The 24,139-nt window shown below is 63.7% G+C and overlaps 1 protein-coding gene across 8 annotated transcripts in view; it reads left to right on the top strand.

Annotated features, from left to right (window-relative positions):
- The window catches only part of EBF3 (EBF transcription factor 3), a 108,861-nt gene that overhangs the window by 74,407 nt on the left and 10,315 nt on the right, over window positions 1-24,139 (top strand). For 4 of the 8 annotated variants that reach the window (XM_045854062.1, XM_045854064.1, XM_045854065.1 and 1 more), the window contains exons 8-10: window positions 1,759-1,903; window positions 7,304-7,434; window positions 7,927-8,053. In XM_045854062.1, the coding sequence (XP_045710018.1) occupies window positions 1,759-1,903; window positions 7,304-7,434; window positions 7,927-8,053 (403 nt within the window). The remainder of the gene's footprint in view (window positions 1-1,758; window positions 1,904-7,303; window positions 7,435-7,926; window positions 8,054-24,139) is intronic. The other 4 variants (XM_045854063.1, XM_045854066.1, XM_045854067.1 and 1 more) reach the window with 1 other exon arrangement.

Raw genomic sequence — 24,139 nt, 5'->3', positions numbered from 1 at the left:
GCAGCCCTGCGTGCTCCACACAGAGGCCACGCGGCCGCCAGCGGCACCGCAGTGGGTGCGAGCCTCCGCCTGCCCGGGCCGTGCAGGGCGCCGCCCTGCGGCAGCGAAGAAGGCGCTGAGGGGCCTGGCCCTGGGCGTGGGGATGCCGACACCACATGCTGCAAGGCTGCGAGGGGCCCGATGCCGGGGAGGCTCCAGCCGTCCCGGAGGTGCCCGCGGGGGAGAGGGTGGTCGGCGAGAGCCAGTGCGGGAGGTTTGGGGGTGCGGGGCCCCCTGCCCGCTTCAGCCTTCCCGCGGGGCCCGAGACGTTCCTTCTCGCCCGTGCACGCGTGCACGCGTGCGGCTTTGGCCTCTCCTCAGCCCTCAACTGTGGTGTCTGCTTCCCCAGCAGTTTGCTTGGAGCGGGTTCGGGTTTGCAGGAAGTCTCACAGGGAGCCCGGGGGATTCCCAGATGCCCCGTGGGCGCCCCTCCCTCGGTTTCCCTGGCTAGTAAGGTGTCGCAGCGGGCGGTGCCTTGCTGCGTGGCGGGGACAGGTGCTGATACATCGTTGTTAACCACGGCCCCCTGTCCCGGGGCTTCTCGCTGTCATGCACGGGTGCGTGCTGACGCGTGCAGGCCCAGCAGGGCAGGAGGCCGCGGATGGGCACCCCTCTGGCCCCTGCTCACCTGCCCAAGCCACACACTTCTCCGGGGAGGGGTGAGGGTCTCTAGGTGGTGCTGGCCCCCGCTGCTGCCCGCACGTGGCAAAGAACCAGGCCCCTTGCCCTCTAACCCTGGGCTCCAGCCCCAGGGGTCCTGCTGCAAAGGGTCATCCCCTGTTTGGACCCAAGCCCCCCAGCCCCCCAGTCTCTGCTGCCCCGGCTACTCTGGGAATAACGTGCCTCGCACGCCCACCCCGGGGAGAGAGAGTTCCCAAGGCCGGGTGGCCGTGTCCCGTTCCCTGGGGCCATCATGGGTGCCGTTCTGGGGTGCTGGTCACAGGTCCCCTGGGAAGGCCACCATTCCCGCCCCGACTTCCCACGTGAGTTTCTTTGTGACTTCCGCCAAGAGGAAGAGGCCATTCCGCACGGTCTCCCCCGGCCCCTCTGACCCGGGCCTGGGACAGGGGTCTCCCATGCCAACGGGACAGCGTTCCCTGAGCGGACCAGGGTCCTCCTCTGCCGCCCTTGCCACTAGTGGACTCGAGAGAGGATATTTCCCCTGCTCTGAGAACCCCCTCAGTGTCCACATCCAGCTCGGCCTTTTCCGGCGCCAGATGCCCTGTAACGGGACGCTGACCCCGCCCCTCCAGCGGGAGGCCGTGGGCAGTGGTCGCCCCCGGCTCATGGACCCTCTTCTGGCAGCCGAAGCCTCACGGCTCTTCGAGGGGGACGGACAGTCTCCGGCGAACTAGTTTTAATTAGACAAACCACCCCACCAACGTGTGAACAGATCAATCACAACGGCGGCTTTAAAATGAGTGGCCAGAGGGGTGTTTCTGAAGCTAATGGCTAGGAGAATATTTCTCTGAATGGAATTCACTTGTTAGCATAATAGGAGATTAAACCGTAATTAGGGGAGCAGGTTGCGAAGGGAAGCAATCTTGAGGCACAACAACAGCAAACAAAAGCGAACCTCCCGCCCGGCCCCGTCTGCCGACAGGGACGGGCGTGCCGGGCGGCCCGCCTCTCCCCCACCCCGGGCCGGGGGCGCACGCGCTGTCGGGGGCCGCGGTCGGCCCGTGCCGGCCCCGCTCCAAACCCGCTTCGTCTCCGCAGGTCGTGGTGTCCACCACGGTCAACGTGGACGGCCACGTGCTGGCCGTGTCCGACAACATGTTCGTGCACAACAACTCCAAACACGGGCGGCGGGCGCGCCGCCTCGACCCGTCAGAAGGTACGGCCCCTTCTTATCTGGAGAATGGTAGGCACACGTTACATGTCTCTCTCTATTTGCCGTGACTCCTTTTTCCTTTGCGCCATCCTTTACGTTGGTTCATGCTGAGTGATTGGCCCCCGCCCCCGCCTCGCTGGTCAGACCCCACCCCCCCCCCCCGCCCATGCCCAGCAGGGCCTGGGGGGACCCCAGGGAGTTCCGGGACGGGGTCCCCTCTGTCCTCCCCCTGCTGGCTCTCAGCGAGGGCTCTGCGTCCCCGCGTCCCTTGCTGCTGGGCCTTCGCCGAACTGGCTGGTTTGTGTCTAAGCTTTCTCCTGCTTAGAGCTTTCCGTGGATTTTGTGGACTTCATTCCGTTCCTGCCTGCCCTGAGCCCCACCCCCCGCAGGTCACGCCCAGACACGGTGCATGTTTGGTGGGGGGTTGTGGCTGGGCCCATCAGCTCGGGACGGACCCCGGGACGGACTCCAGGACTGGATCCTGCCCCTGGACAGACGGACAGATGGACGCAGGCGGGGGCGGGGTGCAGGGGTTGACTGAGAGTTCACTCACGGGGCAGAGGGGTGAGGAAACACGGTGCCAGGTGTGTGGTGCCAAACGCTCCCAAGCGACTTCCCGACTCACTGTTGGACGAGGAGAACTCCGGTGGGCGGGGGTAGGGGGGCGGGCAGGGAGCGGATCCCCGGGGCATCGAGTCTGACACAGAAACGAGCCACCCGTCGCCCTGCCACATGCCCGTGGGCCACGTCCCCTTGAAGAAAATAAGGTCCCTTTTCTCTACGAAACAGCATGTCCTAATCATGACCCCGTCCAACATTAATTGTTGAGAAAGGAACGTGAGCTTTTTTTTTTTTTTTTCCAAAAAAAGTGAATTGTGAACCGAACAGCAGGACGCAGTCTGGTAGAGCCGAGAGCCCACCCAAGCAAGCGGTTCCGAGACACGCCCCCCGCCTGGAGGCCTCGGACCCTGCAGACGCGCCCCCGGCGTGGGGGTGCGGATGGAGGGCACGCAGAGCCTCCCAGCGGGGCATGAGGCGGCCCCGAGGCTGGGGGGCCGTTCGCACGTCTGTGGCGGCCCACAAAAATAAACTAATTTGTTTTTCCCCGTTAATGACGGAGGTATAAGAGAACAAAAATATAATAATTAAAGGTCGCCCTGGGCCCAGAGTCATTAGCCTCCGTGACGTGCTGTTTACCTCCTTCCTGGGCGCTGGAGCTAGGTGCGTGCTCTGCCTGGCAACCGTCACTAATGAGGCCCACAATTAAGAAGGTTGAACCCCCGTCCCCGGTCCCCGCTTCCCCAGAGAGCCGGAGCCCGCCGCGCGCCGGGCTCCGGGAGGCCCTCAGCCCTCTGGTGCTGGGTCGGCGTCTGGGGCCGCTCTCAGCCTCCTCTAATGAGCTCTGATGATCTGAGCCGCGGACGCGTATTTATTTTTGTAAGCAGCACGGAACAGCATTTGACTGTGAGCGGAAAATCATCGCGCTTAGGAAAATAAAGGCCACGAGTGGGTACCTCGGAGATAAAACCCAACTCGTCGTAAAGCTGTTTGTAGAGGCAATCTCCATCACGAGGCTTTCCCCTCTATGTTTGTTTCTCGGTGTTTTGAAATCAACGTCGGGGCCCCGTCCCCCTCTGGCAAGGAGATGGAAGTGCCCTGTGCCCGACCCCCCGACCCCCCGAAAGGGACTCATCCTCTTAAGATGCGAAGAGGTGACTGGGAGGGGGCACGCACAGGTTTCCGAGAAACAGGCACAAACAGGGAGCTGCCTGCGTGCGTCTTGTGTTGCAACCAGGGCCCTACCGCGAAGGGCAGGGCCCCCTCCAGGATGAAGAGGACCGCGCCCCACGCGCCTGCTGCCTTCTCCCAGAGAGCCGGCCCATGGTGGGACGTTCACACAGGGCCCAGCCTCCTCCTGCCTGGTTCGGACCCATCTCGGGGGCGGGGGGCGGGGGGGCGGGCTGGAGCCGGCCCCTTGTTCTCGAAGGAGAGCGCGCCCCATCAACGGCAGCCCCGTGCCTGTGTGCAGCCTCTCCTGGCTAACACCTCATTATCCCATCATCTCATATTCGCCAGCAGTGTGTACACACTCGCTGATGGTTTCCAAGCCAGCGAATCCCCTGCTGCCGCCGTGGACGGCTGCCACGGCGCCCTCTCCGCGCGCGGAGAGCAAGGCGGATTATTTACAGGGCTGCACGCCGGCGAGGGGAAACAACCGTCCGCCTTCCGGCGCGGCCCGGCCCGACGCTGGCGTCCCTGCCTCCTCTTCCCCATCACCCGTCCCCTCGTCAACAGGGGCTCCAGCCCCGTCTGAACCTCCCTGCGCGAGCCCTGCCCGGCCCCCGGCCTGCAGCGCAGGGCGATTTGCATGCCAAGCGCCGTAATGCGGTTAGGTTTATGCAATAAGGAGGGCCGCACGCGGGCTGCGGGGCCTGAGCGAGTCAAGGGGAACAGATGGCCCTGGGAGAGGTAAAAGGTATAATCCTATCAGCTGGAGTATCAGCCCGCCATCTGGACATCTCGAGCACAATTACAAGACGTTTTAGCAGGCAGAACAAAGGAGTCTTCACGAGGCAAGATTAGGCCTGTTTGAGTGCCTCAATATTGTGAACGCGGAGAAAGGTGACAAATGCTGCGATATTACTCAGGAGAGCTCGCTGATTAACGGGGACCAGGCCGGGAGGCTGTGGACTCACCGAATCCTGGAGATGACAGAGGGACCCCCGAAGACAGGAAGGCAGAGCCGCGCGGCCCCGGCCAGCCACCCTGGCTGGTGTCAAGTGGCGTCACTTTCACTCTGAAATCCTTGCCCAGCCCCCGCCCCCCACCCCCCGGGCGAGCCCGTCCATGTCGGGCTCTAAGGTGGAAGACATGGGGGGGCAAGGCCAAGGGTGCCCCCAGCCAGCGCCTCTTCTCCCGAGGAGGCCGAGAGGCTCCTGGAGTTAAAAACAGGTCACGGTGGCACATGTCAGATCTGCAGGGGAGGTGCGCCCCACCCCCTTCCCCAGTCTTGGCAGCCCTGGCCCCGTCTCCCCCCCTGCCCCGCCCCGGGGAGGCAGGCCGGCCAGGCCCCACGGGGCCGCTTCCCACAGTGGGCCCAGGGAGCAGGACGGGGCACACGGGGCCCCCCCATCCCCACCCCGTCTCTGCTCCTCCTCCACCTTGAGCTGCGTGCCAGCCCGTCCTCTGCTCGAGTGTGTTGTGCACGTACGCCACGAGGTCCCCAGCGCTGGCTGTGCGATGCCTTTTGCTGTGGCTCCCACCGAGCACACGCCCCCCCCCCCCCCGTCTGCGCATGGAGATGCATGCAAATGCAGGCGGAAGGAAGAGGGCTCTCGGCGGCGGGGAGGCCGTGGCAGGCCGGGGTCTCTCCTCCGAGCGGCGCCACACATTCCGGGACGCGGCGGCCTCCGCTGGGCCACAGCTGCCGGCTAGCAGTCTCCTGTGCACACGGTGGATCCTGCATTTTTTTTTCCTTTTCTCACCTCCAAAGTAAATTTGTTTACTGTAATTTTTTTTTTTTTGGTGAATTATTTGCCATAATTGGCTGTGCTGATGAAGGTCACCTCCTTGGAGGAGACTTGTCAGTCTTTAGAGAGCTGATCCTTTTCAAATGCTCTCCATGCAATTAAGAAAAGCAAATGTCATTCGGAAGCCTCAGAAATGAAAATTTGTATGAACTTATTAGCATGAAGTCAACAGCGCTAGTTAAGGGCGGGTTCCCAGCGCGCGCGCGGCGCCCCTGCTGCAGAGGGAGACGCTCGCGGAATGAGCAAATATAACCCCCGCCGGCCGACATCAGAGCAAACAAAGGAAGGTGCCGTGTCGGCGGCGTGCCCAACAACGATGGCTAATGGTGATTAACTAGACGGCGCCTGCGAGGTGCCGCCTCTGACCCGGCGGGGGGCCACGCACGCGGGCTCCCGGAGAACGCCGCGTGGGAAGGTGTGTGGCCGCGTCCGGCCCGCGGCCTTGAAAGGCTGGTTGGTCTGAGGCCGCAGGCCCCGGGGCTCCGATGGGAGCCGGTCTGGCCAGGCCCTTGGTGGGGGGGCGCCCCCATGCACACAGCCCGGGGAGTGAGCCGGGAACTGGAGCAGCAGGGGGAAGCCACTTCCTGTTCGCCAAGACCCGTCACGACTGTTTTGGACAAAGGCCCTGAAAGGTGGTCCGGAGCCGTGGGAGAACCCCAGAACGGGTCCCGTTCCCCCAGGCACTGCTCCGCGTGGCACCCACAGCGCCCCGAAGCCTGGAGGGAGGATGGCGGCCCCTGGGGTGGCCCGGGGCCTGCGTGGGGCTGCCTCCTACCTGTGGGTGGGGGACAGGGCCCTGGACCACCTACGGCCCCCGGGCAACCCCTGGCGGGAGACCTGGCACCTCTCAGGGGCCCCCAGCACCGTCCCGCAGGCCTGCGCATCTGTCCTTGCACCCTGGGGGGCAGAACCTGTGCCCTGAGCGGGGAAGGCCAGAAGCCTGTGGCTGAGGAACCCCCCCACTCCCTGGGCCTGCCTGCAGAAGTCCGCCAAAGGCGGCGGACGGGGCCTGCCAGCACCTGGTCGAGGGGCTGAGCTCAGGGCAGAACAAAGCCCACCTCCATGGGCTGCGGCCTTCAGGGGCTGTGGGGGTGCACTGTGCAGTGGGGGGGGGGCCCTGCCTGCCTCCCTGGCCCGTGGCCTCTGGGCCCCTCCACCCCCCTCCGCCCCCACCGCACCCCGTTGCCCCCAGCCGGCGCCCTCCCCTCCCCCAGCGGCAGGCCAGGCCGGCAGCATCGCCATTGTAATAACTCATGCAAATTTGAGGGCTCCGGAGACAAAGGGAGGTCAGGCCCGCCGCTCAGGGGCTCCCGCGGACAAACAGCGTCCGATGTAAAATGTGTCCCTTTGACAAAAGTATTAATATAGCCCTTTTGACTTCCTCCCCCTGATGAAAAGTGAAAAGTCGTAATTGTGGAGTGACAGAGGAAAATGAAGTTCTGAACCGAGAGGCAGAGTTCGCGGATGGAAAAGCCCAACCCAATTAGCCGCTCGGGGGTGGGGGCCGACACGCCGGGCGCCGGCCCCCCGAAAGCCCCTCCGCGGCGCTGTGACGGACCGGGGACTGCAGAGCGGACAGACCCGCGTGCCGCACGCACACGCACACACACGCACTGCTCAATCATTTGTAACAGTCGTATTTGCCCTGACACGTAATTTGCTACATCAAGTCGTTTTTTTTTTCTTGCTCACTAGTATTCCGTGGTTTGGCCTTTGCTTTATAAAACATTCAATAGTTTGCTTTAAACACATCAACGTGCTGATCTACGCTCGCCCTTTGCGTGGCGCCTGGGGGGCCCCCTGTCCCCCCCCGCCACCGTGCCTGGCGACCCGAGGGGAGCAGAGCGGCCCGCACGGCCGCCGGGGCGCTGAGGCCGCGTTCTCTGTCTTGTGCTCGCAGCCACTCCCTGCATCAAGGCCATCAGCCCCAGCGAAGGCTGGACCACGGGGGGCGCCACGGTGATCATCATCGGCGACAACTTCTTCGACGGCCTCCAGGTGGTGTTCGGGACGATGCTGGTGTGGAGCGAGGTGAGCCCGCGGCGCCGGACGCCGCCCCCGGGGCCGCTCCGGGGCGGCTGGACGGCCATCCCTGGGGGGAGGACGCACCGTGCCCTCCCCAAGAGCCACCCCGCCGTGAACGGACGGTCTCCCGTGGGTGGGTACGGAGCGCCCCCGCCCCACCCCCACCCCCCACCCGGGGTTCAGACCTGCCGCAGGAGGTCCCTGCTGCACTGGAACAATTAGTGCTCGCGTTACCGGGAGCAGGTTTAAGGGGACATATGGTGGCAATTTTCATGTGAATGATGCCCTGTGGCCTTTCCTGCGAACCGAAACCCGGGATCGTTTGCAGATATTTCCCGTAAAGAGCGCTGGGCCCTGCCTCTCGGGGTGACAGCTAGGAGGGGGTGTTCCCAGACGATGGCCCAATTTGGCTCATTTTGGTAATTACGTCCAACCGGCGAGGGCCCGCCCCGCGGGGCCGGCGCGGCCGAAAGCCCGCTCACCGTGTGGTTTTTGTAGCTGATAACGCCCCACGCCATCCGCGTCCAGACCCCGCCGAGGCACATTCCTGGCGTCGTGGAGGTCACCCTGTCCTACAAGTCCAAGCAGTTCTGTAAAGGTGCTCCTGGGAGGTTCGTCTACACCGGTGAGTCCACCTCTCTGTCCGACCCCCGCCGGGGCAGCGCGGCCGCCCACCCCTGCGGGCCGCGCAGACTGGCTCTGCGGTGCGGCTGTGGTGGGGGAGGCCCTGGGCTGCGGGCGGTGTTCTGTCTAGGGCACGGGGTCCGAGTCCCGTTCCGGCCGGCAAGACGCCCTGGGCAGGTGCAGCCCTCCCTGGCCACGTGATCTCGGGCCCCTCCCTTGCGGACCTCTGCCGCCCCATCTGGGGAGTGAGGCTGTGGGGTTGGCAGCCACGAGTGGCCCCAGCCTCCTTCAGGTGGCTGCCCGAGAGTCCAGCTCTCTGGCTGGGGGTCCGCCTGGGCGGCCGTCCCGTGATGCCACCGCTGCTCATTTGCACAAACTCAGGTTCAGAGGTTCCGTCGTGTGCCCCAGGCCACACGTCGCGTACACGAGGGGCCTCCAGGTCAGACCGGGTCCCTGCTGCCGACCTGGGGTCTCACACCCCACACCCCACCGCTGCTTCTGTGAGGGTCTCGGACACACCGGAGTCATCAGACAGGGTCCCCTCTGAGGTCACATGGTCGTTATCCGCAAGTTGTCTTAGGCAAAGCCTTTGCCGGCGTGCTTGGTTGACGGGATTCCTCTGAGCTCGCTGTTGAGAGAGGCCGTAGATGGGCGTGAGGCGTGTTAGCGCTTTGGCGTCTGCCCTCGCAGGAGCGAACACTAGCGTCTGGAAGGTTGCATATGATGGCGGTTGGCGGCTGCTGCGCCCCATGGGGGGAAGGGAGGGGCTGGTCCCCGAAGAGCCATGGCCTTGGTGGGTGAGCAGCCTGGGTGGGGGGGGCGGTCCTTGGTGGGGCCTCGGCGTGGCTCCGGCGGCCCTCCGTCACCAGCCGCAGGACGCCCCGGAGCAGGTGTGTCCCGCTGCAGGGACGTAAGGCCGTCCTCTGTCCAGCCGGCAGGTGACACGTGGGCCCGAGGTCCCTCCCACTTTGGAGTGTGAAGAGCGAGTGGAGGTTTGTCGCCCGCCCCCCTGTGAGGAAGGACTGAGTGAGTGTGAAATGCCGAATGTGAGTTCTGCCAGCGGACCCGGGCCCACCCCAGGGCCAGGCTGGGCTGCCAGTGACACCGGGGGTCCCTCGTGGGGGGGGCCGCCTTGTGGTTCAGCCCCTCAGCACCGCTCCAGGTGGCGAAGGTGTGTGTGGGGGGTTCCAGGGGCCGCCCCCTCCCAGGAGCCCAGAGCCTCCCGAGGACCCAGGGCAAGTGCGCGCAGCAGAGCTCTGGGTGCATGTGCGGGCCCCTCCTGGGCTCCGGGCACCCTCGGCCTCCTGACCGGACCCAGAGGCAGAGAGAGGGCAGCTTGTCCGGTGCGCGGGGCCGGGCGTGGGCGAACATGTAAAGGCACATGGATGGGTCATACACTGGGGCACCGTGTAGGCCGTGCCTGCACGCTCCGGCAGGCGGCTGCGCTGCGCACGCCCCGGGGACGGACATCCAGGCACTGCCGGGGCGGCGGGCCTCCCTCAGCACCTCTGCTGTGGGCCCGCGTGCCGGGCGCCGTAGCCCATTGTGCTCCGAAGACCCCTCCGCGCTGACCGCTGGCCCCGGGGCCACGCATCCCTGGGTTCCTGGCCAACCCGCTCTGCCTGGTGTCGGCCGGGGGACCCCGCGCCCACGCTCCGATGGTTGGGTGCCGCTTCTGCTCGGCCGCACCTGTGGGTGTGCGAGGGTCAGGGAGAACGCAGGGGCCGTGTCCCGCCCATGGGGGTGCTCGGCGAGGGGTACCTCCCAAGGGTGGTTTCCGAGGCACGACCTCTGTCGGGGCCCCAGGTCCGTTAAAGGAAGGGACGTGTGTTGTCCACTCGGGAGCTGTCTTCCACGTGACGCGCAGGTCCTCGGTGTGTGTCTGCAGGGCGGGGCCATCCTGCTCTGCACAGACGCGCGTGATGAGGCCACCTGCTCCCTCAGACGGTCCGGCCCGTGTGGTCGGACTCCCCGCAGGGCCTCAGTGGGTCCTTTGGCAGCCAGGCGTGGCACCAGACCTCTTGCCCGCGTGGGCTGTTTGGTGGGGAGACAGGCCGGTCACTGGTGGCGGGGGTGACTCCTCTGAGAAGAACTGTGGCGGCGGGAAGGTCCGGCCCTCGTCCCCGCCCTGCCTGCCGACCACTGAGGATTCTGGTCCCGGCGGGGAGAGCAGGGCCCTGGGCCGAGCGCCTTGCACGAAGGTCCCGCTGGAAAACGAGCTGGGGAGGGGTGCTGGCCTGTGGGTGCCCCGCGGCGAGGGCCTGCCCCGGGGCCGGTGCGAGGGGCGGGTCTTGGGGCAGCTCTTGGGGCCCTTCCTGCGGCCCTTCTTCCGCCCTCCAGCTGGGTGGAACACTACCCTGACTGGTGGCCTCCTCTGGGGGTGTCTGGGGGGCTCCCCCGAGGGAAGGGGTTTAGCTCCGAGTCGGTTCCAGCAGCCACTGCTGTCCGGGTCTGTTGCCATCCGCACAGTGGACGTGGGGTCCACCCCGAGTGGATCGGGCCTCTCGGGCCAGCAGCTCGGGGGCCTGGCCGCCCAAGGCTCCGGGGTTTTCTCGGCCGGGAGCTCTCCCACGAAGGCCTTGAATGAGGCCATTCAGCACGCCGGCCCGGGCCGGCAGGAGGCTAATTTATGGCCTCCCCCACCCCAGTCATTACCGGGAATATACATTTCAAACGCCGTGTAAGGGATACGGGCCCGCGCTCGCAGGGAGCAGAGGAAAGGTGGGGTCGTAACCCGTCTGACCTGGAAGCTTCTGTCTGACTCGCAGAGCCCTCGCGCGGGCGGGGACGAGGAGGCAATCACCGGGGGTTGCGCCAGCCCTGAAAGCCGAGCCTGCCCTGGTGACGGGGGGACTCGGGGCGCAGCCCCTGCGGGCAGGGCCCGTCCCCTGGGCATCTGGCTCCCATCAGGGTCCCCCGCCCGGAGGCTGCCGGGACACCCTCCCGTGAACCTCCCCGCCAGCAGCCGGCCTCGGGATAATGAGGCTGTGCCGGGGGGGAGGGGCCCCACCCGCCGGGAAGCGGGGGGGGTGAAAGGCCCGAGTGCTCTGTTTACAGGGATCTGAGAAACACCAGAGTTGGCAGGCCCCGAGACCCCCGGGTAGTCATCCCCGAGTGGGCACGGGCCGGCCCTGGGGAGGGGAGGGGAGGCGGGCCCAGCCCGTCCATCCGGGCCCCGCCGCCTGCTGCCCTCAGGATAAAGAAGACACAGTCACCGGGGGGGAGCGGCGGCCGCGCGGTTGATTAGCACGGCGCATTCAAAGAGGGGGTCACAGACGACACGTCCGGCTCCTCCACACTCGTCCTCCGTGTTCCCAGCGCGCCTCACCCCTGTTGTAAGAAGGTCAAAAATTAGAGAGGGAGAACAATTTCCAAGCGGCTGGCACTTAGGAGCAGAATTAACAATCACTCTGTATGTAATTGCCAGTTAATAGTAAATTGCCTTCTCGACTGTAAAATGCAATATAAACGCTGGGCACCTAAAATTAAATTAATGAGATATTTGCTGCATTTAAAAGTGAATAGTGCAAATTAATACCTGAGTGCAATGCTTGTTTTAATATTTGCCTAATAGTGTATCATTTGCTTGTTTAATAATAATTAACGCGGTCCTGGAATAGCTTACCTGAGAAACTTGTGGCGACTGGGCAGATTGAAGTGTTTCGCGTTCAGGATTTCAGCAGGAGGAGCACAGCCAATTGTGAAGAGCCATAAAAGAAATTATTTTTTTAATTAGAATAGGAGCGTCGTGGTGTCATTGGATGAAGACAAACTGGAATTTGTCTGCTTCTCGTTGCAAGGATGTTAGAGCAAAATCTGCCTTCACAGACACGCTTCCGTGTGTGAGGCGTTCTTGCACACGCGCGCGAGTGTGGCCCGGACGCCCGTCCGGCGGAGTGGGTCCCAGTCGCGCCGGAGGAGTGGGGCTGGGCGGTGGCGGCCGTTGGAGCGTGGTCTCTGGGACACCAGGCTCACTAGCGGGGACTCCTGCTCCTGACCCCTGGTGGCACCCAGATATTTGGGGGACCCACCCGCACTGTAGAGACTTCTGTTGTTCAGTTAAGGAGATTATCACAAGTGACCGGGAGTCGCCCTGCTGCCCGCCCCAGGCCGGGGCCAGTCGCTGAGGAAGACGTGGCCGCCGACAGCCGGTGGCGCGCAGGCGCGGGCAGCCCCGGCGCGGCCGGCCTGCCGGGTGCGGCCCGGTCTCGGGCCCGCCGTGCGTTTCCTAGACAGGGACGTGAAAATGATCGTTCTCTGCACAAAGACGCACATTCAGTTTCAGGCACGTGAAGTCATTCCTCAACCCGTAATTGCTCACAGTTTGTGTTCTTTCTGAGGCAGTATTTACGTTTTCTGGGTTTTTACAAGAAAGTCAGATTGTGCCTTCGCTGGGCCACATGTCAAGGGAGGGGGCCTGCCTGTCCTCAGGGGGTCCGGGCCGCTGCGGGTGGCAGGTTCCCGGCGGGCGCGTGGCCCACACCCCGCGCGCTGGCGGGCTCCCGCCCTTGAGCCCCCACTTCAGCTCAGCCCTGCGAAGGCTCTCGTGTCTCTGAAGTGCTCCACTTCAGAGACGCAGACCCCGCGAGCGTCGGGAAGTGGTTCTGTCAACAGCCCGGTGGCGCACTGCAGGGTCAGCTGCGCCCTCGGCCCCAGCGGGCACAACGGGCGGTCTCCCGGGCCGGCGCCCTGCCAGCAGACGGCCGGCACCCACCCGGCAAAGCTGTCTCGCTGGCTCCCACAGGCTGTGCTGCGCTGCCCGCTGGGCCGTGCCCTCCCCTACACGACCTCCAGCAGGCGTGCCTGACCACCTCTCGGACACGCCGCAGAAACAAACGTTTTCAGTCACGGACCCTCCTGTCTGGGGGCGCCTCCAGCCAGCTCCGTCACTCCCGTCACTCCTGGGCGCCCTGCCCGTGAGAGCCCACCCTCCCTGCGGCCACACTGCAACCTCTGCCCCCACTCACCAGCTGGAGGGGCCGGTGGGCGTCCGTGGTCCGCTGGGGCACACGCACCCTTGTTTTCACAGGAGGTTGGTGACGGGGCAGGGTAGCCTGGACTCAGGCCCCCTCTAGACCTGCCCAGAATGGGGGAGCTGGGGCAGTGACCCCGATACTGCAGACCGTGACACCACAGCCCCCCCTCCCGGCACAGCCCCCTACTCTCCTGGGGTCATTGTTCCCATGGTGGGGGGCAGAGGGCGGACCCTCCCCGTCGACTGGGACGGTGTGCGGGCCTGGAGGCGGCCACCCCGGAGGCCGCAGAGGAAGGGAGCGTGCCCACCCGAGCACCGCGCGGCGCGGCACCGGACCAGGCGACCATCCGTGAACCTGCCGGCACGCCGCCGCACGGGCACCGGATGTGCCAGCGTGACAGTGAGTGCCCCCGCGGAGCGGAGCTGGGGGGCCCCGGGGCCCGCGCTGTCCCCTTGCTCCCCGGGTCGGCGGAGGCCCGGGGAGCGAGACACACCGTTTGCGCTATTGCCCAAGTAGACGATTTGTCCTAATCAGTGACACCCATTTACTAGAATTGCTTAAAATGAACTATACCTCATACAGAAATCGCACGTTTAGAGAGTCCCATTCATCATCTGAAAATTGAGGCCAGTAAACTTTTCTGCTCCTCCAGTGGGATCGCAGGCACGCATCAAAATGTTAAAAATGATTGGTGAGAGGGACCTGTCACCCATTTATCAAGGAAAAGAACATTATTTGCTAATTTCCCAACCAGGCTGGTGACAGGGCACTTCGTCTTCGGACCCTCGGTGACCAGCATGGCCTTTCTGTTATTAGTACAAGTCAAGTGCTTTTGGGCAGCCGCTAACAAGGCACATTTGTCTGTCATCCGAGGGGCTCTGCTCGTGTTCCGAGTGGCTGTGACCAGAGCCTGCCCCCCGCGCCCCGATCCTCGCACCTTCCGGGCCGCGCTCGCCCGGGAGGGGACGCCGGCGGATAAATCACAGGGTCTCCGCGTCAAGGTGAAGGTATTGACTCTCTGGCACCACACCTGACAGAACGTGGCTGAGAGGAGACGGCCATTCATCTTCCCCAAAGGACAAAAGGGTCATCGGGTTTCAGGCGGGACTCTGGGGGACGCCGCGGGGGTGGGGGGGGGGTGGAGGCCGGGCCCGGGGCCTCTGCTGCGGGGCCCCGGGGTGGGCAGGGACCCGCCTCGCTGCCCCACCACCCGGGGCCCAGGGGGCTCGGGGAGCGGAGGCTCAGAGGACGGGCCGGCGTGCGGAGTGCATTTTGAGTTTCTGGGTGGTCAGGCGTGCGCCGTGCTTCTGCGACCCCAGTGGGAGGGGCCCGGGGCCGGCGGGGTGGCAGGCGCCGTCGAACCGGCGACCACTGAAAGCCCGGCAAAGTGACGGTGACGGACCCAAGAGGCAGGTACAGCGGAGGGAGCAAGGCGTGAAAACGGAATGGCACGGGCTGGCCACTCTGGCGGGGACGTCCACAGGCCCGCCGACGAGGACGGGGGACGCGCCAGGGCCCCGTGTCACAGACGCCTTCCCGCCCCAGCGCGTGGCCCTGCAGACAAGAGGAGGCGGCCGGCGGCCCCCCAGCCGTGGAAGCGCAGCCCCCCCCCCCCCCCGAGAGCGAAGCATCACGCACGACCGTTCCTTCCTGGCCGGCCGCGGTCGCCGAGGACGGCGCAGCTTCTGCACCTGCTCCGTTGGGCTGGACGTGCGCTGGGTGTCCACAGCAGCTGGCAGTGGACGGGGTGTCGGGGGGCGGTGTGCCCCGGAGTGGGGGGGCTCGTGCTCGCCTCTGAAGCCCCGGCTTTCGGGAGGTCCCTGGACCCTTCGGGCGCGTCTGCTCTCGGCTGAGGCAGAGGCCCCCGAGCTCGGGCCGAGCAGAAGTACATTCAAAAGGTCACCCTTCGAATCGGCTACAGAACGTGCAGAGCTCTGAGCCGCGAGAGTGGCGTCTCGGCGACACAGCCGGGCAGAAGCTGTGAGGGGCGGGGACGGTTCGCCACGTCCACAGGGTCTCGGCGTGACCCGGTGCCGGGAGCCCGAGTGCATGCGCTGTGTGAGGCGTGTCGCAGGGCGCCTCGGAGACGGCCGCGGCACAGAACCCTCCCACGTTGTCCGGTGGGCCGCCGGTGCTGGCTGGGGAGCCAGTAGCCGCACGGTGGGGGGGTGGGGGGGGCTGCCCCTGGCCGTCCTGTGGCTGGCGGGCGGTCAGGACAGAGGTGGCCTAGTGTCCGCTCCGTGTCGTCCCGGGCCTCGGGCTGCGGCGTGCCCCACCCTGCAGGGGCGCCTGGTGTGCTTGTGGGCAGTTCAGGTGGAGGCCGCTTCCCAAGACTGACTTGTCTTCACCCCACGGAGGCGAACTGCGCACGTGTGAGGGGCCGTCCGCTTCCGTGGGGCTCACACGCTCGCCTCCCGTGGCCGTGGTGTCAGCGCCCCAGGCCGCCCGAGCCTGGACTCGGACCCAGCCGCCACCGCCCCCCCCCCCCGCCCCTGCCCCTCGCCCTCCCTGCCCCAGGTGCTCTGACCGTCTGGGCCACGCCCCTCGTCCACGCCCCTCATCCACGCCCAGGAAGTGACAGCCGACACCCGTCTGTGTAGTACACGTGCGTGACCCGGATCCCGGGCGCAAGGCCCATGTTTCGGGGAGTCCGGTGTTGGCGTTTTTCCTGTCGACGCTTTAAAGTCCCCTCCTGAGAGCCGCCCTGTCCTTCGTGCGGCCTGGGCAGCCGGCGGTGGACGAGGCTTCGTGGAGACTGAACTTCGTGCTGGGAAGCCACGTTACAACACGTGGCGTGGGCGTGTGGGAGCCCGAGGCGGATCTGCCTCGCAGGTGCCCATGTGCCCCTGCGTCCCCCGGACCTCACACAAATGCCCGCCGGCACTCAGAGCACGGCCCGCACGCCCCGCCCCCAGTGCAGGTGGAGCAGCCCGCAGGTGCTGGTCCCGAGCACAGACAGAGCCGCCTCCCACTGAAGATGTTTCCCACTCAGCTGTCACTCACAGAGCGGAAAGTCCCCTCCCTCCGAGCGTGCACGCGGGTGGATTTTAGTGGGCCCACGAAGTCGAGCGGCCAGCACTCCAGCCTGAGAACATTCCACTGCCCGAGGAGGAGGGACTCGGCATCCACCAGCAGTCCCCCAGCTCCCTTCGAGCCCCGCCCCCACCTAGGGCAGCGCAGATCTGCTGCCCGCCTCTAGGTGCGGGCTCTCCTGGCCGGCCCTTACACTCGGTGGTCCTTCGTGAGGGTGTCAGGGCTCCCCCAGGGCAGCCGTGCCCCGGAGCCCCTGCTGTGCTGGGCGGTGGAGCCGTCCATCGCAGGACGCACCCCACTCTGCGGTCCAGCCGTTGGGGTGGGGGGGCGTGCTGGGTGTGGGGGAGGAGTCACACTGCGAGGCCGTGTGTGCGAACACGTTTCCGGGGCACATACGGGAAACCTTAAATGCTCCCTTTGGGTCCTCACAGTCAACATCGCCGTTCTCCCCTTACCATTTCCACCTTTACCGTTCTGCCTGTATTTTTGGGAAGCCCCCAGTGGTGACTCATTCTTCTGTGTGCCTACTGTGTGTCCTGCACTGAGTAGGGCAAGTGCCACGGCACGGGGACGGCCCCACTGTCGAGGAGGAAGGCGGACCCCTGAGCGAGCGGGCCTGGGAAGGGCACCCGTGGGGGCTGGCCGGCTCCGGGACACGGGGGGTGGGCCTTTCTGTGGCGGGGTCAGCGGGCGGGGGGTGGGGGGTGAGCACACACAGCTCGCCTGCCAGCTCGCTTCTGGGCGGAGATTTTTACGCTGGAGCACAGTGTGCTGCTCGTGAACCTGTTGCCTGACGGTTCTCCGCAGAGCGTTGCCCACTGGGTGGAAGTCCCCTCCCCTGGCGTCCCTAAGACGGTCAGCAACAATGGACACTTGGCCGTTCCTTAGAGGAAGAGCCTGCCTGCCACGCCTGGCCTTGATTTCTTCTCTGGTTCCCCCTTTCCCTTTGTTCGCCGCCCTTCTGTCCTCGGAGAGAACAGCCTTGGGGGAGGGGGGTGCAAGGGCTCTGGGGTGGCCAGGCCACAGACCCGCCTCAGGGCTACCACCGCCACCACTGTGGGAGTGTGTCCCCAGGGACAGGAAGCCACCCTGCGCATTAGGGTTCCTCAGCAGCTGGGGGCGGGGGGTGGGGGGCCGGGGCCGGTAGGTGCCGCTCGATGGGACTGTAAAGGCCGTAATCCCGGGCATTCCTGGGGGTTTGTAAACAGAACCATCCGAGTGCAGCGCAGCCGCTGTTGGCACGGGCATTGTTTTGGTGACAAGGACCAGGAGCTGTCCCCTTGGCTGCGTTGGGTGTCCCATCGCAAGGCCGCCGTCCGCTGCCCGGCCTGGGAGAATGGCGGCCGGTCCGTGCGCACGGCTGGTTGGGCTGAGTGTGTGAACCCGGAGAAGTGTTCCCCGAGTGAGTGAGGAGTCCCCGGGTTCCAATTAGGAGTCAAGCAGGGTGCGCGCCGTCCTTAGAAGTGTTGGTTACGGAAAGTGCCCTTCGGTTATGAGTGGGTTGGAGGCCCTTCAGGGGGCAACCACGGTGAGGGACGGGGCCGACCCCGGGCGGGGGAGCTGCCCCGCACCGGCACCCTGGAAAAGCCTTGTCGATCTGATGAAGGCAGCCTAGGGTTAGCAGCTCAGTGTTGGAGAAGGGGGGGCCCCAAGACTTCCGGTCTGCTCCCGGGGCGGGGGGGGTGGCCGGCCGCCCTGGGCCTGGCTTAGGGAGCCAGGCCGGCCGCCGGGGGCAGCGCCTCCTTGGTCGCGACGCGCCGTTGCGTGGCCTTTGTGTCCCCACGCATGCCCCAGCGCCGGGCTCACCCCGCCGAGTTCTGTGATTGAAATTCATTGCCAAATTTATTGAGAAATTAATGAGAAAAGCTGCAAAGTATTGACTTTGAGAGGAAAACACAACTCATCTTGAATGAGGAGGAAAATGCAGCAATAATTTAGCCACTATTGATTTGGCCCTGTCCATGTATCGATCTTCATTTTACAATATTAATTTGCACCTGCAATCGGCTGCAAAGGGAGCCGATTTCATTTCGTGGCCGCGTTAATGTGCAAAGCATTAGGCGCTCTTAAGGAGTGGGGGGGGGGCGTTCCCGGCTGTGCCGGGAAGGCAGGTTCCCCCCCTGTTTTTGCTTGTTGCTGAAATAGACTAAAAATTAATTTTTTTGTCGGACAAAATATGAAAGCAGACACCCACCTCCGCCGCGGCCCTCCTCTCGGCTGCTCGGGCTGCGGCTGCCCCGTGCGCCGGGCCGTCCACCGCCTGAAACTCCAGCCGCCTCTCATCATCATGCCCAGATCAGTTCAAAGTTCATGAAATTTCTATGAGCATTGATCTCTCCCCATTGATTTTTTTTTTGCAGCAGATCTTTGAAATTTTAATTTCCCGAGCATCTGAATTTCTTATAGATGAAATGCACTTGGAGGAGACAGTTGATGATAAAGTGGAGAACTTAGCATCATTTTAAAGCCTAAAAAAGGGGGGAAGAAGCCGGCGCTCGCAGGCGCGGGGTGAGGCTCGCGCGGCGGCCCGGTCGGGGGCGCCGGGGGGGGGGGGGCGAGGTGTGCGGGGGAGCGGAACACCCATTTTGTCTTCGGTGGCCCCACATTTTTAATGCGACTTTGCAGACAGTCATTTTTGAAAGAAAAGCTATCTGGAGGGAACAGCGGGACGGAAGAACATTCTTCACCGCGCAATCATTTGCTCACAGCGGTCTTTATCACCTGGTCAAGTCCACCCAGTTACTTATCAGTGGGACATTTAATAACCTCAAGGTGATATAATTGCTATTGGCATTTTTCCCCCTCGGATTCAGCTGGTTAATGTGTAAACTACTTGTCAGCAAATAGCACTTTGTCACTGAAATCACTAACACCCTCTAGAGGGATGTCTTTGTATTGAGCAATTTAATTTTACTTTATTTAATTTTTACACATTACAACCTGTGTTCATTCAGGCACAGGGAAGGCTTGCGGGCGGCGCGGGCAGGGCCCGGGCGCCCCGTCCGCGAAGCACACCGCTCTGTCTTCTTGAACCACCCCCATCGCCGAGGCCGCCGCCGAGCGTCCCCGTCCCCGTGCCCGTGCCCGGGAAAGGGCCCCGCAGATGTTCCGATTATGTAGTTATGCCGCTAATGTGAAAAACGGCCTCGTTAGGAGGGTCTGTTTGTAGCTCGAAAATGACTGCCTCGTGACAAATGCGTGATTGGGAAGTTACAGGAAGATGATCATTACTGAAATGAAACGGGAACTGGCTTTAATGGCGGCGGCCAGCAGCTGGGGCGCAGCAAATGAATGTCTTCCTGTTTTGATTGTGGGAGTCGGGCTTTCAGGCTCCCCTTCGGGAGTCTGCGCGGAGCTGAGAACTTCTCCTCGGCGCTCTGGGCTGGGCTGGGCTGGGCTGGGGCTCGGGCCAGGGCAGGGCGATGCCGGGAGCGTGGGTCCCACCTGCCGGTGCCCCCCTTTGCCTGTGTGTGTCCCCCGACGCTGCAGCGAGGGCACAGCTGTGGCTGAGGGGGCAGCCGCACCGGCAGTCTCAGGGCCGGTGGCACTGCTCGCTGCTGGACTGCTCTCCGGGCCACCCGGCCAGGGGTGGTTGGAGGTGGCCATCTCAATTCACCTTTGCCACTGTGACCCCTCCTTCCTGCTAGTCCAGGCCCCAGGGCTGGGAAGGCGCCCCCAGGGCAGGGTTGGGGACGGGCGCAGCCCATGGAAGCAGGGTGCCGGGCTGGGGGGGCTGCCGCTCCCGGATGCCCTGATGCCCTCGGGGACGGGTGTCCCACGAGGGAGGCCCGGTGTGCAGCAGCTGCTTAACCCGTGCCGGCCAGTGGGCTGGGTCTCAGACCGTTCTTGGGGCCCTGTCCCTGCCGGGAAAGTGGTTCTTTGTGGAACACGCCCCCGCCGGCCCCCAACGCGCATTTTCCAGCCTGACGCGTCGCTTCTGCGTTAGCATCCCGGAGGTTCCGAGCAGGTCCCCTCGCTTAATTGCGTTAGGCCCCTGTGTCCCTCATGGACTTGCTGTTCGGGTCTAATAAAACAATTATACACATTGTGGGGTATGAGATTAGCTCGGACTGCGGGGCGGGGCCGGCTGACAGGGAAGGTTAAGCCATCAAAACGAAAACTAAAACTGTAATGTCACCGGAAACGGCGTTCCGGACTCCGGGCCGCCCGCACGTCCCTCTGAGCAGCAGGCCGCCGGCCGCAGCCGCTGCGTGGGGCGGGCACCGCTTCCGCCGCCACATTAGCCGTGGCAGTCCCAACCTGAACTGACATCACAGGCCGTTAAAATATTATCAATCGCGGTATGATGAATCCCCCAGCACACAGGCCTGGGGTACATGTTTGGAGTGCTGCTGCTTTAATGCGTGCCGCGTGACGCGGTGAACTCCAGGACACTCGACGCATGGAAATGTGTCTGTCTCCTTCCCGAGCCGCAGGCGCGTGGGGCGTCCAGGAGCCACCGGGTCCGTGGCCGTGTCGGGCCGTGTCGGTGGACACCCGCCCTGGGTGCTGGCCAGCACGCGACGGCGGCTGTCTGGCCTTCCGCCGGCTGCCCGGCTGCCGGCCCCATTTGGCACGGGCTGTGATTCCCGGCTCTTCCCGTTTCTCATTCACTCGGGTTTTATTGCTGTGTAATTTTCTTATTCTAAAATAAAAGCTCTCCAACAAAAATTACTATGCATTAGGCCGCGGTAGCCTACTCAAATGGATATTAATACAGTTTATCTCTAAAAGGACGAATAATGTATTTGAGACAGATAAAAGACCCTCCACTAAATGAGGAATGTTAATATCTTATGGCACGGCTAATAAAGAGATATTTCACAGGGGAGGTTTGTTTTATGACTTTTGATACAACAGCCTTATCATCTGACACATCTTAAACGCTACAATTCGGTGCACAGATTCATCTCTTCTGTAGCAGCGGCTGCTCTTCGCGAGACTTGAATTCAGAACAGACCTCAGGCGCTAATTACTGGGGGGGGGGCGGTGTGTCACACAACTCATCCGTGGCGAAAGTTGAACGCTTATCATACATTTTTGAGAAATGTCTTGTTGTGGTTGTTTTTTTCCTCCTCCCGCAGAGACATAACATTTGTTTTTGTTGTGTTTAAGGCAGGGCTTAAATTAATTTAGCCCGGCGACACACGTGCGGAGACTGAGCGTGCTGCTAAATAATTCCCCGGAATAAACAGCCCAGGAACCCAGCCCATTAATTTACGGCTTTCCTGATGCGGGCGGACGCGGGGGCGGTGGGAGGACCCCCCGAATATTAACATAAAACAAATGCGCTTTATTCTTCCTCATATTCCTCCCTCCCCCCCCCCCCCGCCCCGCGCTCACCCACGGCCCCCTCTCTAATTATCCACGAGGTCAGTAAGCAGAATTGGGGAGAAGCGGGGAGATCAATACAAATTATCCCTGAGCAAACCAGTGCTGACAGCCTGAATCGCAGCATATGTTTACCCAAAATCAGGCAATTTATCTTAATATCAGCAAAGTAATGCAGTGCGGGTGAAAGGTCAGGCAATCTCTCCCCCTCATAATTACCCAGTTCTAAAACAGGAAAGTGGTATTGATTGGCCTGGCTCGGGGCTCGGTGGCTGGACGTGCCGGAGCCCGGCCCCGGCCGGCCGGGCCTCGCCGCCGCGTAAGCCCGACAACACGCCGAGGATTTACGAGACGGCCGAGGGCGCTGAGGCTTCTGCCCTCCCGCCGCGGAGCCTGCCCGCCAAGCCTCCGGGAGCCCGCGTCTTCCGGGGTGGGGGGGTGGGTGGTGGGTGCTGTGCGGGAGGGCACTCAGAGAGGGTGTGCGGGCTCTGCCCAGGGCGGCTGCCCTGGGAGGCCCAGCGGCAAGCCGCGTCCCCCTGCCCGCGGCGAGCAAGACCCTCCCCGAGCCGGGGACGCGGGCCCGGCTGCAGCTTCCAGACCAGGGCGGCTGTGTCCAGCTCTTCCACGTCAGCTCCCGGGCTTGGGGGGGCCCAGCCCCCCATGGAGCGTCAGGCTGCTCCACGGCCTCCCCACCCCCACCCGGTGCGGGCACCGCGGAGACCTCCTGGGCTCGATGACATCATCTCATCTCCTGAGCAGCCCCCCGCCCCGGGCCCAGCTCGCTGGCCGGCTCCGGATGTCAGCACGTTCTTCGGGCCGAAGCAGGAGGTGAGAGGTGGCCCCCCGGTGCCACGGCCCGCACGCATTTCTGGTCCTGCGAGCAGAGAGCCGGCTGGCCGACCCGGAGCACCGGAGGGAGAACGCCGCAGCCCGAGTGAGAGGGTGCGGCTGTGACCAGTCGTAAAGCTTCTGGGAGCCTGTGTGAGCACGCCTATCACCTGTCAGGGGCGTCTGCCTGGGATCAATAGCCGCCGCCCATCCGTCTTGCTGGCCACCTTTCATCGGGCCGATTCATTAAGTCAGACCGTCACGGCGATTAGCTGGGAGAGGGGAGAGGCCCTGATGCGCTGGGGTGCACAGTGGGCCGCGGTTTTGTTCCCTCCTCGGGAGACGCGGTACTTTATCTCGCCCTGCTCGGACCCCGCGGCTGGGGGAGGCCCATCTGCCCCGCCGCCCGCGCCCCACTCGGGCCCGACACCCCGGTCCCGGCCCAGGCGGAGACATGACAAATGGTCCCCCGAGTCAACGCTGACAGCTTCTGATGATTAATGGTTTGATTATGAAGTGGTTTTACACATAGAGCATTTACATCACAGAGAGTTAGAAATTGTGCCGTGTCACACACGCCGCGGCGCCGGGAAGAGCTTTCGTGTTTGCCCAGAAAAAAGCAGGGCGAGATCGTGCCGAAGCCGTGTCATGTAAAATCAATACGCCGGATCAATGCTTTATTAACAAGAAAATGTCTTACTTCACATTCCTGTGCGGACCTTTGTCTCCGGGACGGATGATGGAATGTCAAATCGGATCGCGGTCCCCAACTTTGGGGCCGTGATCGAGAGCGCGCCGCGTCTGCCACGTCGCCGTGGGTGTCGACGCCGGCCACCCGAGTGCGCGGGGATGACGACGGCGACCAGTTGTTTCCGGAAGCTCCTTCAGAGGCGGCCTCTCACCTCCGTCCTCCAGCCGGAGCGGAGCCTCCCTGCAGCCGGCCGGCGGACCGCCGAGCGAGCAGGGTGGCGTTAATCATCAAGTTACGCGCAGACTAACGAGCGTCGGCCCCAGCGGCGGCCCCAACGGCGGCGGCGGGGCGCGTGCTGCGGAGAGGGCGGCGGGTCTTATTAGCCTCAGAAACGCCCCTGATGGATGTCGCGCCGTGCGCCGTGGCGTGGCTCCGCGGCAAACTGTATCTGCATCGAGAAGTAATGCACTCTAATAAGTATTTCCATCTTCGCCCGCGTCCCCGGGCCTGCGGGCCCCCGCGTCTGCGGGAGTCGGGCAGAGCCATAATAAAGCCCAATGGCTCCTTATAAAGCTTGTTAAACACAGCCTGTGCAGTCGGACGGAGTCCCGGCCGTGATTCATGCACTGTACCCAGCGCGCGGGCCGCTGATTTATCGCCGCGCACAGTTCATAGTCAAAATTACAATTTGAGGGATAAAAAGATTAATTACTATTTGTGGCCGGCAATTTCGCGGGGCTGGTGGAATGATAGCGCCCTACATCAGCTTGTAGTCAGCCATTCACAGATTATTAAAGCCCAGCAAGAGCGAGTGCTCCTCCTGCCCGGCGCGCTCCGGCAGTCTGCGAGACGGAAAAGGGCCACAGGGATAAATCTGGAGCCGGCAATAGCCGGGCATATGTCATAATTGCCAGTTCCCCATAAATCCCCGGCCGGCGTGGAAGGCTCCGCGCCGTGTGGACAGTGATCGTGGCGGCGGTGATTGCTGTCTGCAGCCCCGGGACCCGCGGCGTCCCGACGGCCCGGCCATTTCCACAATAGATGGAGTCACCCTTTGACTTTCTCCCGGTCTAATTATAGATTAGGAATAATCACGGCTTTTACGTGCGGAAGAAACGGGGAGAGGTCCGTTCCTTCAGCCAGAAGGAGCGCCCAGGTGCCGGGCTCCCTGAGCACCGGGGGGTGGGGGGCTGTGGGTGCCTCCGTGAGCGTGCCGTGGGCGCATGTC

This window comes from Phyllostomus hastatus, unplaced genomic scaffold (genome assembly GCF_019186645.2).
Source record: "Phyllostomus hastatus isolate PE091 unplaced genomic scaffold, TTU_PhHast_1.1 phas_scaffold_1066, whole genome shotgun sequence".
In the NCBI taxonomy this organism is placed as follows: Eukaryota; Metazoa; Chordata; class Mammalia; order Chiroptera; family Phyllostomidae; genus Phyllostomus; species Phyllostomus hastatus.
The sequence above is the reverse complement of the archived record's forward strand: the minus strand, read 5'-3'. Positions and strand labels throughout refer to the sequence as shown.